At 38.5% G+C, this 13,860-nt stretch overlaps 1 protein-coding gene across 4 annotated transcripts in view; it reads left to right on the plus strand.

Moving 5' to 3' along the window:
* TBC1D8B (TBC1 domain family member 8B) overlaps window positions 1-13,860 on the plus strand; it is a 40,660-nt gene that overhangs the window by 21,242 nt on the left and 5,558 nt on the right. For 2 of the 4 annotated variants that reach the window (XM_013183632.3, XM_067005081.1), the window contains 12 exons: window positions 1,083-1,233; window positions 2,643-2,857; window positions 3,315-3,432; window positions 4,124-4,409; window positions 5,498-5,627; window positions 8,986-9,084; window positions 10,253-10,321; window positions 10,539-10,779; window positions 11,871-11,936; window positions 12,240-12,323; window positions 13,358-13,414; window positions 13,717-13,814. In XM_013183632.3, the coding sequence (XP_013039086.3) occupies window positions 1,083-1,233; window positions 2,643-2,857; window positions 3,315-3,432; window positions 4,124-4,409; window positions 5,498-5,627; window positions 8,986-9,084; window positions 10,253-10,321; window positions 10,539-10,779; window positions 11,871-11,936; window positions 12,240-12,323; window positions 13,358-13,414; window positions 13,717-13,814 (1,614 nt within the window). Of the gene's footprint in view, window positions 1-1,082; window positions 1,234-2,642; window positions 2,858-3,314; window positions 3,433-4,123; window positions 4,410-5,497; window positions 5,644-8,985; window positions 9,085-10,252; window positions 10,322-10,538; window positions 10,780-11,870; window positions 11,937-12,239; window positions 12,324-13,357; window positions 13,415-13,716; window positions 13,815-13,860 lie in introns of those variants that run through there. The other 2 variants (XM_048075399.2, XM_048075404.2) reach the window with 2 other exon arrangements.

The following is a 13,860-nucleotide window of genomic DNA, read 5'->3' on the forward strand; positions in this document are numbered from 1 at the left end:
TTGTCTTTTCTACTGCTTTTTCTCAGTTCTGTCTTTTTTTTTCCTTATTCTATCAATTTACTGTTTACCAAGAAAATTTTATGCTGTTTATGACAAAGCAGGAATAAAAAATGGAGTATAAGGGTACTTTAAAATTGGCCCAAGTTATAAACAAATTTGTATGTGTGTTTGTGTATCATATAAACATATGTATATTTACATGGAAAGAGCTGACAAAGAATCTTGCAAGTACGTCTGTTTTTCTGCCAAAAGAATCATTAAATGTGAATTTGCTTATTTGTTATGCTGATAATCTGTTTTTGGAATGCATCAGGAGAACTAAGAGGGCAGAATTTGTCTGCACATTTGCACCATATACTGGTTAGCTGTCTGACTGCTTTATCACTGTTCACTGACTCCGTTTAAGTCCATGGTACTTCATGGTCCTTTGATAATTCTGTATTTTTTGTTGATGTGGTGTCAAAGCTGCGAATGGTTCAACCCAAGGTAACAAATAGCACTGCCTACCTGTTGATTAAAAAAAATAAATCAATTTAGCAAGGAGTCCTCAATAGAAGTTAGAAGATGGCAGATACGTCTGAGTTCAGAAAGCAATTTACAGGGATTAAAAACTGCTGTTTGTTTTTGTGTTGTTAATTTCAGAGATACTGCCTCTGCTGAGGAGGTGCCTGTGCTTCAGTTTGTTGCAGAATGGAGGAGGATTTTGCAGATATTTTGCTTGACTTTGCTGTCCTTTGGCACTTAACTGTTGGTTCTTGTCCGATGGGATACTGGATTAGATTTACCTTTTGTCCAGTCTGGTATAGAAATTCTTGTAAGAATTAAGAATGTAAAATACTCTTGTAAGAATACTTTAAAGAATGGTTATTAAGAAATCACATTGTATCCCAAACTTAAACTATGCACAGGTTACATTTTTGGCGTGATCTGCATCAGCATTCATTGCAGATATTAACACTGATACCAGTGCTGCCACTTACAGTTTACATGAATATAACTAGGAGCAAAATGTAGTTCTGTTCTCTGAAACATGAGAGAATCTTCCAGTATACTTAATAGTCTTCTTTTTTTGCTTTTCATAGTTGAAAGAAAAAATGAAAGAACAGTCCTGGAACATCCTCTTTGTCGAACGGGGACATGGTGTCAGTATGTTTCGAACAAAGAAGACTCGAGACTTGGTGGTAAGAGGGATCCCAGAGGCCTTAAGAGGAGAGCTCTGGCTACTCTTCTCAGGTATTGCCTAGCAAGTCTAATTGAGTCATTTTGTAGACTCTGCTATATAGGTGTTCTAGTTACTTACCGACCATAGTCTGCCAAAAAAACCACAATGCAAAAACCAAAAAACTTATTTCCTGTGGCAACTTATCTAAATCTTTCTGAAGAAAAATTTCAAAAGACTTCAAAAGAATAGACAAAGTTATTCTGTTCTGCATTGATTCAAACTAAACCTGTGTCATCATCTACAACAAACTCAACTAAAAATAGTAAGAATGCTGTATTTTTAAAGTTCAAGGGGACAATCAGTTTCAGCAGTATCTCTTTACTTGCTAAAAAGAAAAGCGTGCTTGCGGTTCCATTTTTCAATTGTTTTGGTTTAAGCTTTCGGAGATGATAGTGTTCCCAGGCAAAAAAAATGTTTTCTGGCAGAGAATTTGTCTCTAGTATTGGTAGTTCTTTGTTGTACACTGTTGCTTGGTTCAGAGTGAGAAGTGTACAGGAATTGTGGACTTTAATACACATAAGGGATCTCTTGCCAAAACTCTGAGTATACTTTTGTGGCTTTCTACTGTAGAACGCACCTGGGTCAGAGCACTTAACGTGAGGAAGTGGAGGCCTGGGGAATTAAGGCATTGCTTTAAAAGATGCTTAAAAGGCACCTCTGTGCACTTTTTATTCCCAGTCACTTAAACACTTACAAAGGTGGTAGCCTCTGACTTGATCAGAGTCTTACAGGTAAGCTGAGTTGATTCAGAAAACAAACTGCAGATTCTGAGGAGACCTTACCTGCTACCTGTACTCATGGCGTTCCCCTGGGCAGAGCGTTCTGCTGTTCTAGAAGGTCTGTTTATCATAAGAAATATGTTTTAACCTATTCATTCAGCCTACTGCTGTATGGTAGTTCTTTTTGAGGACATGTGAATGTGGATTTCTTTGCCAGTGTTCTTTGAGTGTTTATGTAGACATTTATGCTTCTGTTACCAGATATCTCTATCTTGGATTGTGTTGACATAAAAGTTATGGAATGAATTAGGTAAATATCAATCCGTTGCCAAGTTTTTTCTAATCCGTTACCAGTTCTACAAAAGGAAAAGTGTTTGCCTGAAAACTTAAGCAAAATTGTAGGTGAAAGGAAGCTTCTTTTTCCCCACAATGAAACAGGAAAAAAACAAGTCAAAATCAACTTTATAATGGGTAGTGACTGGAATATGGAAAGAGATTTTCTCCAAGTCTTATTTTATTTTGCTTTTCTGTATTTATTTCAGAGTGATTGCATTAATATCAGTAGAATTACTCTGTTACATTGCTGCAATAGCAGCTGGAGATACCTTAGTAGTCATCAAAAATGTTTGTACAAATTGCAGAGAATTATGTACATACTTTATTATTGCCCTCTAATGCTGTGCAATAACATTTATTGGCAGGTGCTGTAAATGATATGGCATCCAACCCTGGTTATTACCCTGAGTTGGTGGAAAAGTCCTTAGGAACATGCACGTTAGCTACTGATGAAATCGAACGAGATTTACGTCGTTCCTTGCCTGAGCATCCCGCTTTTCAAAGCGACACAGGAATTTCTGCACTCAGGAGAGTTCTGACAGCTTATGCCTACAGGAATCCCCAAATTGGATATTGTCAGGTACAGCAGTTTTGAGAATCTTAATATTGGTTGTCTGAACATTAGTTCACCGTATCAGTATTGTGGCACCTCATAAAATCAGTCACAGAAATATGTAAAGGTTTCCTTCTCAGTGGTTTACCTGCGTTGCTTATTTCATCCCACTGCATGGCATGAGCTTTTATGCTGTACTGGAATTTGTTGTTAAATGTTGCCATGTCCATTGCATTTATGCCTGAATTTCTACTAGACTTTTAAAACTTAAAAGTATTTTTATATAGTTTAAATACTATGCTCTATATTTGATAACGTAGAGGTACAAATCTTACACTGGATAAGGCTGTAAGTTATCCCAACGCTCTAAACGCATGCTGTGAAATGTCATCAGAAGTATAAACTTTAACAAATGACAGAACAGTTGCGTTTTTGCTATCTTCCTTCCACATTCCCATGTTCCTTCCCTGTTAAAATGTTACAGGCAATGAACATTTTGACATCAGTACTTCTGCTGTATGCTAAAGAGGAAGAAGCATTCTGGCTGTTGGTTGCCGTGTGTGAAAGGATGCTACCCGATTATTTCAATCGTCGAATCATTGGTAACATCAGTCTATCTTTTGGTCTGTCTAGAACTGAATATAAATGATCATTCTGCTGAGAACAAGTGTAAGGAATGAGCTGAAGCCTGAACAGTGCGGAGGAACTGTGGTTCAGTACTGTAAAGTAGAAAATGGAGGTAACAGAACATCCCAAGACCCTCCTTAAGAGAGCATGGATGTGATTTTCAAATATTGTCATTATTCTAGGGATCACTACTCAGGATGTAGTCACTTAGACTATAACACAGTTCTTTTGGAATTGTAAGTGCAGTTCATACTACTTATTGGAATTTACTCAGCTTAAATAAAAGGAATAGAGTTACTTCAGGAGCAGACTTAGTCTTTGATCTGGTACTCAATGCTTGCAGCTCTAAATGCTAGAAGAAAAATTGCACATGAAGTTTCTCTGTCATTGCAGAGAGGGTGTATCAACTGACAGGAGAATAATCGTTGGCAGTAAACATGCACCCACAAAGGTTCTTTACAACATGCAAGCCTCTGGACTCAGGTATAGAGTGCATAGTTTTCAGCACAGGGAATGGAGCCAGTGGTGCCATGCAGCTAGATCTGTGTTTGGTTTTACATCAAAGTTGCATTTGGTTAGGGGCTAGGTTTCTGGCCAGTGCTCTGAGAAAACTCTGCTTCTGTGTATTAAGATTTGGGTGGTGGTTTTGTTATCCTCTCCCTGCAGGTGCCTTGGTAGATCAGGCAGTGTTTGAGGAGCTCATCAGGGTTCATCTGCCTCAGTTGACAGACCACATGACGGACATGACTTTTTTCTCCTCGGTCTCTCTCTCCTGGTTCCTTACCCTTTTTATCAGTGTGCTGCCTATTGAAAGTGCAGTCAATGTGGTGGACTGTTTCTTCTATGATGGAATAAAGGCAATCTTGCAGCTGGGTCTCGCAGTGCTGGAATACAACATGGAGAAGTTGCTGACTTGTAAGGATGATGCAGAAGCAGTGACTGTGCTCAACAGGTATCGGTGTAACTGCTCTTCTTACAGGCAGTGTAGCAGCTGCTGTAATTACAAACAGATATGTCATTTCCTCTGAAAATTCCATCTTCCCTTTACGTTTGTCATACGTTACATGTTTGAATGGGCTAGGAGCTAATGAGGAAAATTAGGAATTAATGGGAATTAATGAGGAAAATGTAATTTTTACTTTAAGATGCCATGCAGCCTGGTATTTATTGTAAAACCTAACTGTGCTCATTAAAATTTCTAGCACTTAATAGCAATAAGAGCACATTCAGCCAGTTTCTAATTTATTAAAATCTTAAATAGGAGTGAAGTTTTAATTTTCACTTGAATCAAACAAGCTGCTGCTTCCACTTGATGCTCAAGCTTTTGATGATTATTGTGAACTCCTTGTGAACTCTGGCTTTCAACACTTTATCCGGCTGCAACACTTCCATTGCATGGTAAATCCAGCCTGCAGCATTCTGGTAGTTGTAAAAAATGATGACGGTAGTTTGCCTCACCCCAAGAAAAAGGAAGCTGTCACTTCATAGATGTTTTTCTCTGTTTTCTCACTGTTGGCAAAGGAACTGGATAACCTCTGTAATGGAACTGTTCAGTCTGGTTTTGTAGATATGATGAATAGTGCAGATCAGGCATGTCCTGGTTTATGCATCTGAGGAAATTAAAATTGCCTCAGTTGCAGTTCAGCATAAGCCTCCATTCCTCTCTCCTGGTTATGTGGTACATTGCTGCTAGTTGGATTAGAGAAAGCAGGGGAAAGCCAAGTGAAAGGGAGCTCAGGAAGTCTGAAATCTAGCTTCCCACTCCAGAAAACACTACTGATAGCACTAGGTCATGTCAGCCATGTTACTGCCTAGCTGGGTCTTAAAACTTCAAGGCTAGAGGCTCTGCAACCTTCTTTGGGTAGCCAGTTCCCGTGTTTGTATATCTGTGCTACTGTTACAGCATATTTGTGCTATTCATGCTGATATTCTTTGCTCTTTCCCATTCTCTGCTTACTTTTTCTTCAGTAGATGCTGATGTTATCCTTGTGTTGTGATAATCTGCTTCCTGCTGATATCTCATGTGTTCGCTTCACGCAGGTTTTTTGACAGCGTCACCAACAAAGACAGTCCTTTGCCTCCAGCTGTGCAGCAGGGCACCAGCCTCAGCGATACAAAGAGTGACCACCCAAAAGTGGACATTACTGATTTGATCCGAGAGTCAAACGAAGTATGTGTTCTTGTGGGTAAGGTTTTGCATCCCTTGCAGTGTTTACATTATTGGGTGGGCTACACTGTACAAACCAGAGTAGAAAACCTCTCTAGATTGGTAGGAATTAGGCTCTGCGTTTTCCTGAGTCTTGCTGAAAACCTTGTAGGTTATGGGATAGGTTTGGTTTTGTATTTATTTATTCTTTTAACTGCCTGGAATGTGTTTGCTAGACTGTCCTGAGTGGAATTCCCTGGTTTCATCATAGGTCACGTATTGCCGTCCACTCTGTCAGCTAAACAACAAAGAGAGCATGGGAGAAACAGCCCTTGCATTTACTGATTTGAGACTGATTACTTTACAATGCAGATGGTGGTAACGTTTGATGTAATGGCCAGTGCAGGAAACTGTGTGCTTGGGTAGTTTATTGTACTGATGAAATGGATGTTTTGAGTTGTGTTGGGTGAGGAAGACAAATTGATCTTTTAGCACTTCCTTTCAATTTGCTACTTTTGATTTCTGCAGTGTTCTAGCTTCCCAGCTCTATAATGGGGAGGAAGTAGCTTCTCATTCTTATTTTGTCCTTAGATTTTCATCAGGCAATTCCTTCCTTGGCATGATTTAGATCAGGGCATTAATCCATTGTAGATAGGTTTCTCCTTAGCCAATGTGAAATGAAAAGCAAACTGAGAGAAAAGATATGTTCATGGTTTGAGATTTTTTTCTATTAGCTGGCTTTTTTTATCTCTGTTCCTTTTTTTTTTCCTGACTCTCATTCATATGTTTCCAGTGAAAGAGCCACAGTGCATCTCTTCAGGAAAAATGTTGTAGCATTCATTCAAAAAAGATTAGCTAGCTATTATTTCTATAATTAAGGAACAGCACCTCTCTCTCTCTCTCTCCTTTTTTTTTTTTAAATGAGAAGAGGGCTTTGCTTTTAGTGGGGTGAACAAAGCCAAGAATGAGAAATTCAAGATCTCTTGGAGTGTCTTTATAGCATTAGGTTAATCATACAAAATGTCACTGTTTCTGCTGTCACTGTTGTTTCACAAGAATGTTATACTGAAGAATCACTTCAAGACTCTTATAAGAAGTAGTACAAACTATTACAGGTCTTTCTTGCCATGGTGAGGTCTCGAAGTATGAGTACGTGCAGAATAAAGAACAGACATGGTAAATAATGAAGTGCTGGATGTTACGTTCTGAAGTGTAAGCTTAAGTTTTCACGGAGAGAGAGTCATTACTGATAGACAAAGAAAGCAAAAGGAACTCGCTTTCTTTTTCCCCTGCTGTTTTAGTCAGGTGGCTGGACCGAAACAGTAATAGTGTCTTGATTTGGTATGGCTTTTGAAAATTGATTTGTGCAGATCTTTGAATGTGAATCTCCCAGTTTCAAGCTGACAGTCCTGCTCCCAGGCCTTTATCCCCATTTTTATCTCATGGCCCCTTTTTGGCTGTAAACTTGGATCTTCAGATGAAACTGAATTTTGTTAATGCTGGTAAGCATCGCAACCCTTTGTTTGAGAATTGCTGATACAAAGTAAGAGTCAATTTCTCACTTCCCTTTTAGACCAGACAGTTCATTTCAACACAGTTCAGTTCTGGTGTAGGGTTTTATTTTCACATTACTGTGGAATTAAAATTGAACAACTTTTGAAATGAGAAGATTGCTGCAATGGAGAGTTGTCCCTCTGCAGACAGGTCTAGTTACTAATCATGAATAAGTGACCAGAGATGTTCTTTGTGGTACTGTTGCTTCACATAGGTATTCAGAAACAGATGAGACCAAATGAAAAGATACGGAGTTGAATCCTAAAATTATGTTCAGCTTTATGCCATTATGACTCAGATACAAACACATGATTTATTCTTTTCTAGTCTAATCAGGTATGAAGAAGTCATGCTTAACTGGTGAATGGAAGTGTGACTTTATCACACTAATCCAGAGTTAAATTATACATCTTGTGTATATTCTTAGTGAGGCTGTTGCACAATGTCAGTGTCCGGATGTCGGACTAGTGAATACATTATGACTCAAAGATGCAATTCCTTTGTTTCCCTTTTGTTTCAGGACAGAAATATGCTGCTAGTGGTCTTCACATACAGAAATACAGTTCTGGAAAAGAACTGCAGGGTTCATCCAGTTCAGCTTCCTCTCCAGGGTACACCCAGATCATCCTTGAAAAATGTCTAATGTTAAAACCCTTTCACAAAAGAGAACCTGCAACAACTTTAGCCCATTGTAGATTTTCTGTACCTTTAACCACAAAATATCCTAGTATCCAGTATAACACATCTTGGGTGCTCATAAAGAGCTATTGAAGAAGATCAACTGCATCTTTCTCTGTAAATCCTGGTTGCTACTAGGTTGTTGTTTTTCATCTCTTACCACTTCAACTCTGGTTTCTTCTTTTTCTAGATTCAACATAAGCAGTTCCTTCAACCTTTCCTCAAAGTGTGTGTGCTCAGATTCTTTTTATGATTATTAAAGTCTTTCATACCTTGTTTAAAGTGCACTGCCAAAAATGGGAGTAAAACACTGGCAAAACTTCTGAAAGTCCTGCCTAGTTTGGTAGTTTATCACTTATTTGTTCTCCAAGTCTGGTCCTAGAACCAGTTGTGCACATGGTTCCTGGTGATCGTGGTTAGGCTGTCTTCCTGGTTCCATGTGTTGCTGAAGAGTTTCAAAAACCTTCCAGAAGTAAAGATGCATCATACCCACTGTTTCAGTTCTACATACTAGGCTGAATTTTCTCATAGGAGAAAAAATTGATTTGTCATGATTTTTGTTAAGAGTAATGGCCAATTTTGACTATCTTATCTGTTTCTATTTAGATTTTAATTGTTTGATAATTTGTTCTAGGATTTCTCTGGGAATTTGCTTCTAGGTTTTGCTTACTTTCCTACCCTTTTTAAAGGTAAATGTATTTATTCTACACCAATCCTCAGACACCTTCCCTTTCCTTTAGACATTGTAGAATTAGCTAGGAATGGTTCAGAAATTACTTCACTCTAGTGAACTTCAAGCCTGACAACATATACGTATTTTTCTTTTATACCCTGCAGTGCTAGTCACCATGTGATGATAAAGTTGGATATGGAGCCAACACACAGTAAAATCCTTTCCTGTGTCTTCCCTTACAGTGAAGTAATCCCTAGTTTCTTCTTTCCTCATCATTCTTTTAAACACCTGCCCTTTTGAAAGTTACACTATTTAGGGAGAATCGTGGTGTGGTAATAAACAATTCTTTGCTCAGAGCTCCTGTGATCTTCTTTTGTGTCCATACCTGTATTGTGTTTAGATGCAGAAAAGACAAAAATATCTGCTTAGATGTATCTAGCAATGGTTGATTTCATAGAACTATACTTTTCTTCATAGAGATATGGTGATATTCGATACGAGGATGTTGAGAGTATGCGCTGCAGAAACAGGCTTTATGTGATCCAGACGTTAGAAGCTACAACTAAGCAGAATGTGGTGAGTGACTTAAAGAACTAAACCCTTCCCTCAGCTAAAATTCCTTCTCTTGGAAAATTTTGAAAAAAGCTACACTTTTTAAGGCCAAACAAATCATTTTTTAGGGTGAAATCCCTCTCATCTGCAGGGCATTTGTTAACTGAAGTTTGGGCTGTGATGTTTTCAGTCTGCCAGTCACAGCACGACCTTCTGCTCTCATTACAAGTACTGTCGTCACAGACAGTTTCTAAAGGCTGCCATATCTCTGACACTTGCATTGATTGGAGCAGGCTGACCTATATTTCTTTCTGCTGTTCTTGAATTGTTAATGCATTTTTCTTTGAGACATAATGCTATAGTAAAACAATCACAATCAATCACTTGCATTTTTGGTCTCCAAAGCAGTCCCAAATGTCACAGAAGAGATTATCGCACTGCATTCAATAAGGGTTGCTTCTTGTGCCTGTAGTGTGTGGAGGTGTGGTAACAAGCGCGTGGCGTGGCAGCTCTTCAGCTGCCAACATCATCCTTTCAGCTCAGACCCCTGAATGAAGGTAGAGGTTGCAGGGTGCTTCCTTTGTTTGCCTGTTTTCTTCAGTGGTGTATTTGCAATAACTGGTGATAAGACTAGACTACTTAAACAGTGCTTTTTTCTCTAGTAGGGGTGGCTTATACAAACTGATACTAAACGCTGTTTGTTGAGCTAAGATGATAACTGTTGTATTTCATTTTACGAAACATACATCTTGTGAAGATGGATACAGGTGTTGTTTGAAAATGCTGTATTTTTTTTTTCTTCAATTAAAAAAATGGGGATTCAGCTTCACTGGTAAGGGCTGAATGTGCATTTGTCCATTGTAACAGAAGCTGAATGTTACTTCATTATAAATAATCTGGCATTCACGTTTTATCCTATGAGTTTCATAACATAGTCTCAATATATGCAAATGATGCGAATAACTTCAAGGTCCCTTTTCATAGAGAAAAAATATTTCTTCCTGTTATCTCCTTCCAATCATCTTCTGATTGCTTTTAAGAAATAATTCTATTCTTACTCCTAATTATTGGTTACATGCCAAAACCTGGAATATTCAAACTGTATTTTTTTAATGTAAGGTTAAGTCTCTTTTATGGGTTTATTCCAAAAAGAAAAGACTCATTAATTAATTTTCTCTTTATTTTGTTTCAGCTACGTGTTGTGTCCCAGGATGTAAAATTCAGTCCTAGTGATCTTGATGAGCTTTATGACTTATTCAAGGTAGTGTGCCATTTTCCTTGCTTCTCAAACATGTATGTTAATGGTGAACTGTATGATGGCTGTGAAACAGTTTTAACAAATTGAGGAGAAAGCTAGATTCAGCGTATTTTTTACATGTCAGTTTTAAAGCAAATTATGTAGTTAACTCCTCACATCTTTCACCCAGAGAAATAGTTGTTGTTTCATCCAGTGTAATGTTTTTACTTTCTCTTTGCAGAAGGAGCACTTTCTTTCCTGTTACTGGAATGTCAATAGTCCTGTTTTGCGACACCATGATGCCAGCCTACCTTACCTTGAGCAGTATCGAATTGATTGCCAGCAGTTCAGGGTTCTCTGTCATCTCTTAAGCCCCTGGTCACACTGTGCAAACAGAGACTCGCTTGCATTGTGGACGTTCAGACTGATGGATGAGAGCTCTGATGGCCTGATAAACTTCAAGCAATTTGCCTGTGTTCTTGGTAAGAGAACAATACATATGTAGTACGTTCACAAGGGAACTCCATCTTGGAAATAATCCTCGGTGTTATCGCCTTCCATGCACTAGATAAGGAGCCTAAGGAGACTAGCTTCTTAATGTAGGGTCAAATTGTCTTGCCTTTATCATGTGGCATTAAATGCAAAGACATGAAATGGCAAGTCAAATGCTCAAAGTATATTTATAAAATTGAGAGTGGGAGCTATGTTCTTTAGGTGAATGAAAAAGGCTTTAAATTGTGGAACTGTGCTCTCATTCTCATGTCTGTTTCACTGAAATAGCTAACACAAAGCTTTACAAATTAGTAAGTTCTCTGAAGTGTTAATCCCATGGAGAGTAATCTCCTGTTTGAGATGAAATTTAAATATAGCTTTACCAGCAAAATACCAGAAAATTAGGAAAGGGCATAACCTCATTGCCCAACCTGTTTGGTTGATGACAAATGCTTCCTCACACTGTAAGTCTTCTCATACACAGATCATGTAAGATAAACAGTGCCTTATATCCCTGGGGAACTGAAAGTTTTCTGGAGTTAGTGCTTTATTCCTTTCATCTTGTTTTCAAAGTGCTATTGTTTACGTGCTGGTTTTACCCTGCTGGGCAGCTAAAGTCCGCCACAACAGCTCTCTCACTCCCCCTCCTCAAAAAAAAAAAGAGGGAGGAGAAGAAAATATGATGGAAAGAAAAAGGCTCACAGGTTGAGGTGAGGATAATTTAATTAAGGGGAAAAGAAAGAAGGGAAGAACAAGCAAAATCTGTGAAGAAGCAAAGAGGGGAAAAACACAATTATTCCTTACTTCCTATCAATGAGCGATGGTCAGACATGTCCTGGGAAGCAGGGCCTCAGTATGTGGGATAGTGTGCTAAAATGTCTTGGTGTTCTTGCCTCAGTGTAGGCAAACCTCAGGCTTAGCTACAGCTCATACTTCCTTAAGCATCATCTCTAATTGTACTCCATGTAAGACAGAATACATGTCCTGTTCTGACATCCTTGGGTTGTATTTGTTTAGGTTAAGAGGGTATTTTAAAGCTGGGTCCAGTGGAATAATCTGGTTTGCCTCTTTCCTCCGATAGATACCATGCACAACGGAAGTTTCACAGACAAACTCAAGTTTCTTTTTAAGTTGCACATTCCTCCAGGTGAGTGAGAGATGGTAGCATTTGGGGAAGGCTGTTCCTGGCTTTTATCATCTTTGCATGATTTTAATTTAAGCTTCACTTTCCTTCCTGTTCTCACTAGCCCTGGTTACAGTACAGTCCCATAGCTGTAATACAGATGTGTATTTTTTCCAGAGTGATATATTCTTTGGGAAGGACTTAATCTGGTCAAACACACTTTCTGTTTTGTTCATAGGTACAATATGTACAAAGCTTTTGCTTTTTGTCCTTGCTTTATTAATGCTTGGGAGCCCCAAAAACACTCCATTCATTTATTTATTCCAGCTTTTACTGAAGTAGAATCTCTAAGCCCTTCCAAAGGTGGTGATCTTTCAAAAGAAGAACTGATCCACTTCAGTCAACTCAGTGGTAAGCATCAGAGTGTGTGGCTTTGCCTGAAGAATTTTGGAAGGATTCTATTAATTTTCCTATAGTGAAAAATGGGGAGCTTTCTTCTGAAAGTCTCCAAAAGCTGTTTTGAATTCTAGCAAATCATGTCACTATTAACAGGGATCCTCTGTGAAGATCTTCTGGAGACAGTTACATTGCCATATGAAGTAGTGCCGAATTCGAGGATAGCCATCTTTCTTCACAGTCGTTTTTTGTGTAGCAGCACATGGCTTAATTCTCATAACCAGCTGTGTGTGGTAGTGCATCCAGGCATCAGTAACAGGCCATTTCATTGGCAGCCATATAAAGAACAGAGATGTTCCCTGCCCTGAATTGGTTATGTCTGATGATTGAACTCAAAGGCCCCAAATGTTTACGTGGAAATAGAGGAGTATATTTGGTCAGCATTTCTCAGCATACTAGGCAGCCTTTCTGTTGCAATAGTCATTAAAATGATGACCATTGCAGTTTTGTGTTCAAGGCATACAGGGATGATATTTCCTGCCTCAAGAAATTTAATAATTTAATATCCATGTCCTCAATTAAAATAAATCCACTAAGGTGGGTTTGTTTTTTTTTTTTTTAATTGTGGGGTTTGAGTTTATGGAGTTAACAAAATACTGCATTTGGAAAGCTGTTCATTTTTGCTTCTTTGGAAGAGAGATCCTTTCTGGTTTTTAGAAACAACCTAAAAGTACTTTATCTGTAGTATGTTGGCACCGTTCTCACCGTTGTTCAAGACATGGACCACAAAATACTATCCACTTGATGCAGCTGGTTTTAGCTTTTTTGTGATCTCCATTCTCGTAGTGCCTTTTATTTTTTTTTTTAATTTTTATTTTTTTGAACGTGCATATCTTACCATGTGCTTTTTTGGCCTAATCTGTGTTGAAAACATGGGGGTCTTTTGGGGGTCTTGCTCCTTAAGGAAAGATTTTTTTGATAAAAGGAAGTGAAGCACTGTTCCTCCTTTCTCAAAGCAGTAACTTTTCTTTTCTTCTCTGAAACTCTAGTTTCATCTACTGGGGATAATCTTGAAAGTAATGCTTTGAAGAGCAGCCCGGAAAAAGGTAGAGAATCCTGGAGACACTTGGTAACTGTGTGTCTTTAGTAGAAGCATAGCTGGGAAAGTGTGTGCTGACAAAGTACACTGATCTTAGCGTAGTGCTAATGTTATATCCACTTTGATAAGTGTAGTCCTCGGGGGAGGAGGGACACATAATGTAAACCCTGATCCTGTTTAGTTTTTGGTCCTACTACTCTGTTGAGAAAGAATGACATGGAGGATACAGTTGTTTTGCTCTTCATCCCTCATGTAAACTCTTAGTTCTTGTTTGCTCACTCTTTTTTTCTTTTTCTTTTTGTCAAATAGGGAAGGGGAAAGTTGATATTCAGGCATATCTGAAGCAATGGCAAGATGAACTTCTTAAAAAAGAAGAAAACATCAGGGATCTGCCAAGAATGAATCAGGTAAAACAAGCTGTGTCAGAGAACTACGGAAGCCTGGTTTTGATTG

Source organism: Anser cygnoides, chromosome 13 (genome assembly GCF_040182565.1).
Source record: "Anser cygnoides isolate HZ-2024a breed goose chromosome 13, Taihu_goose_T2T_genome, whole genome shotgun sequence".
Taxonomy (NCBI): domain Eukaryota; kingdom Metazoa; phylum Chordata; class Aves; order Anseriformes; family Anatidae; genus Anser; species Anser cygnoides.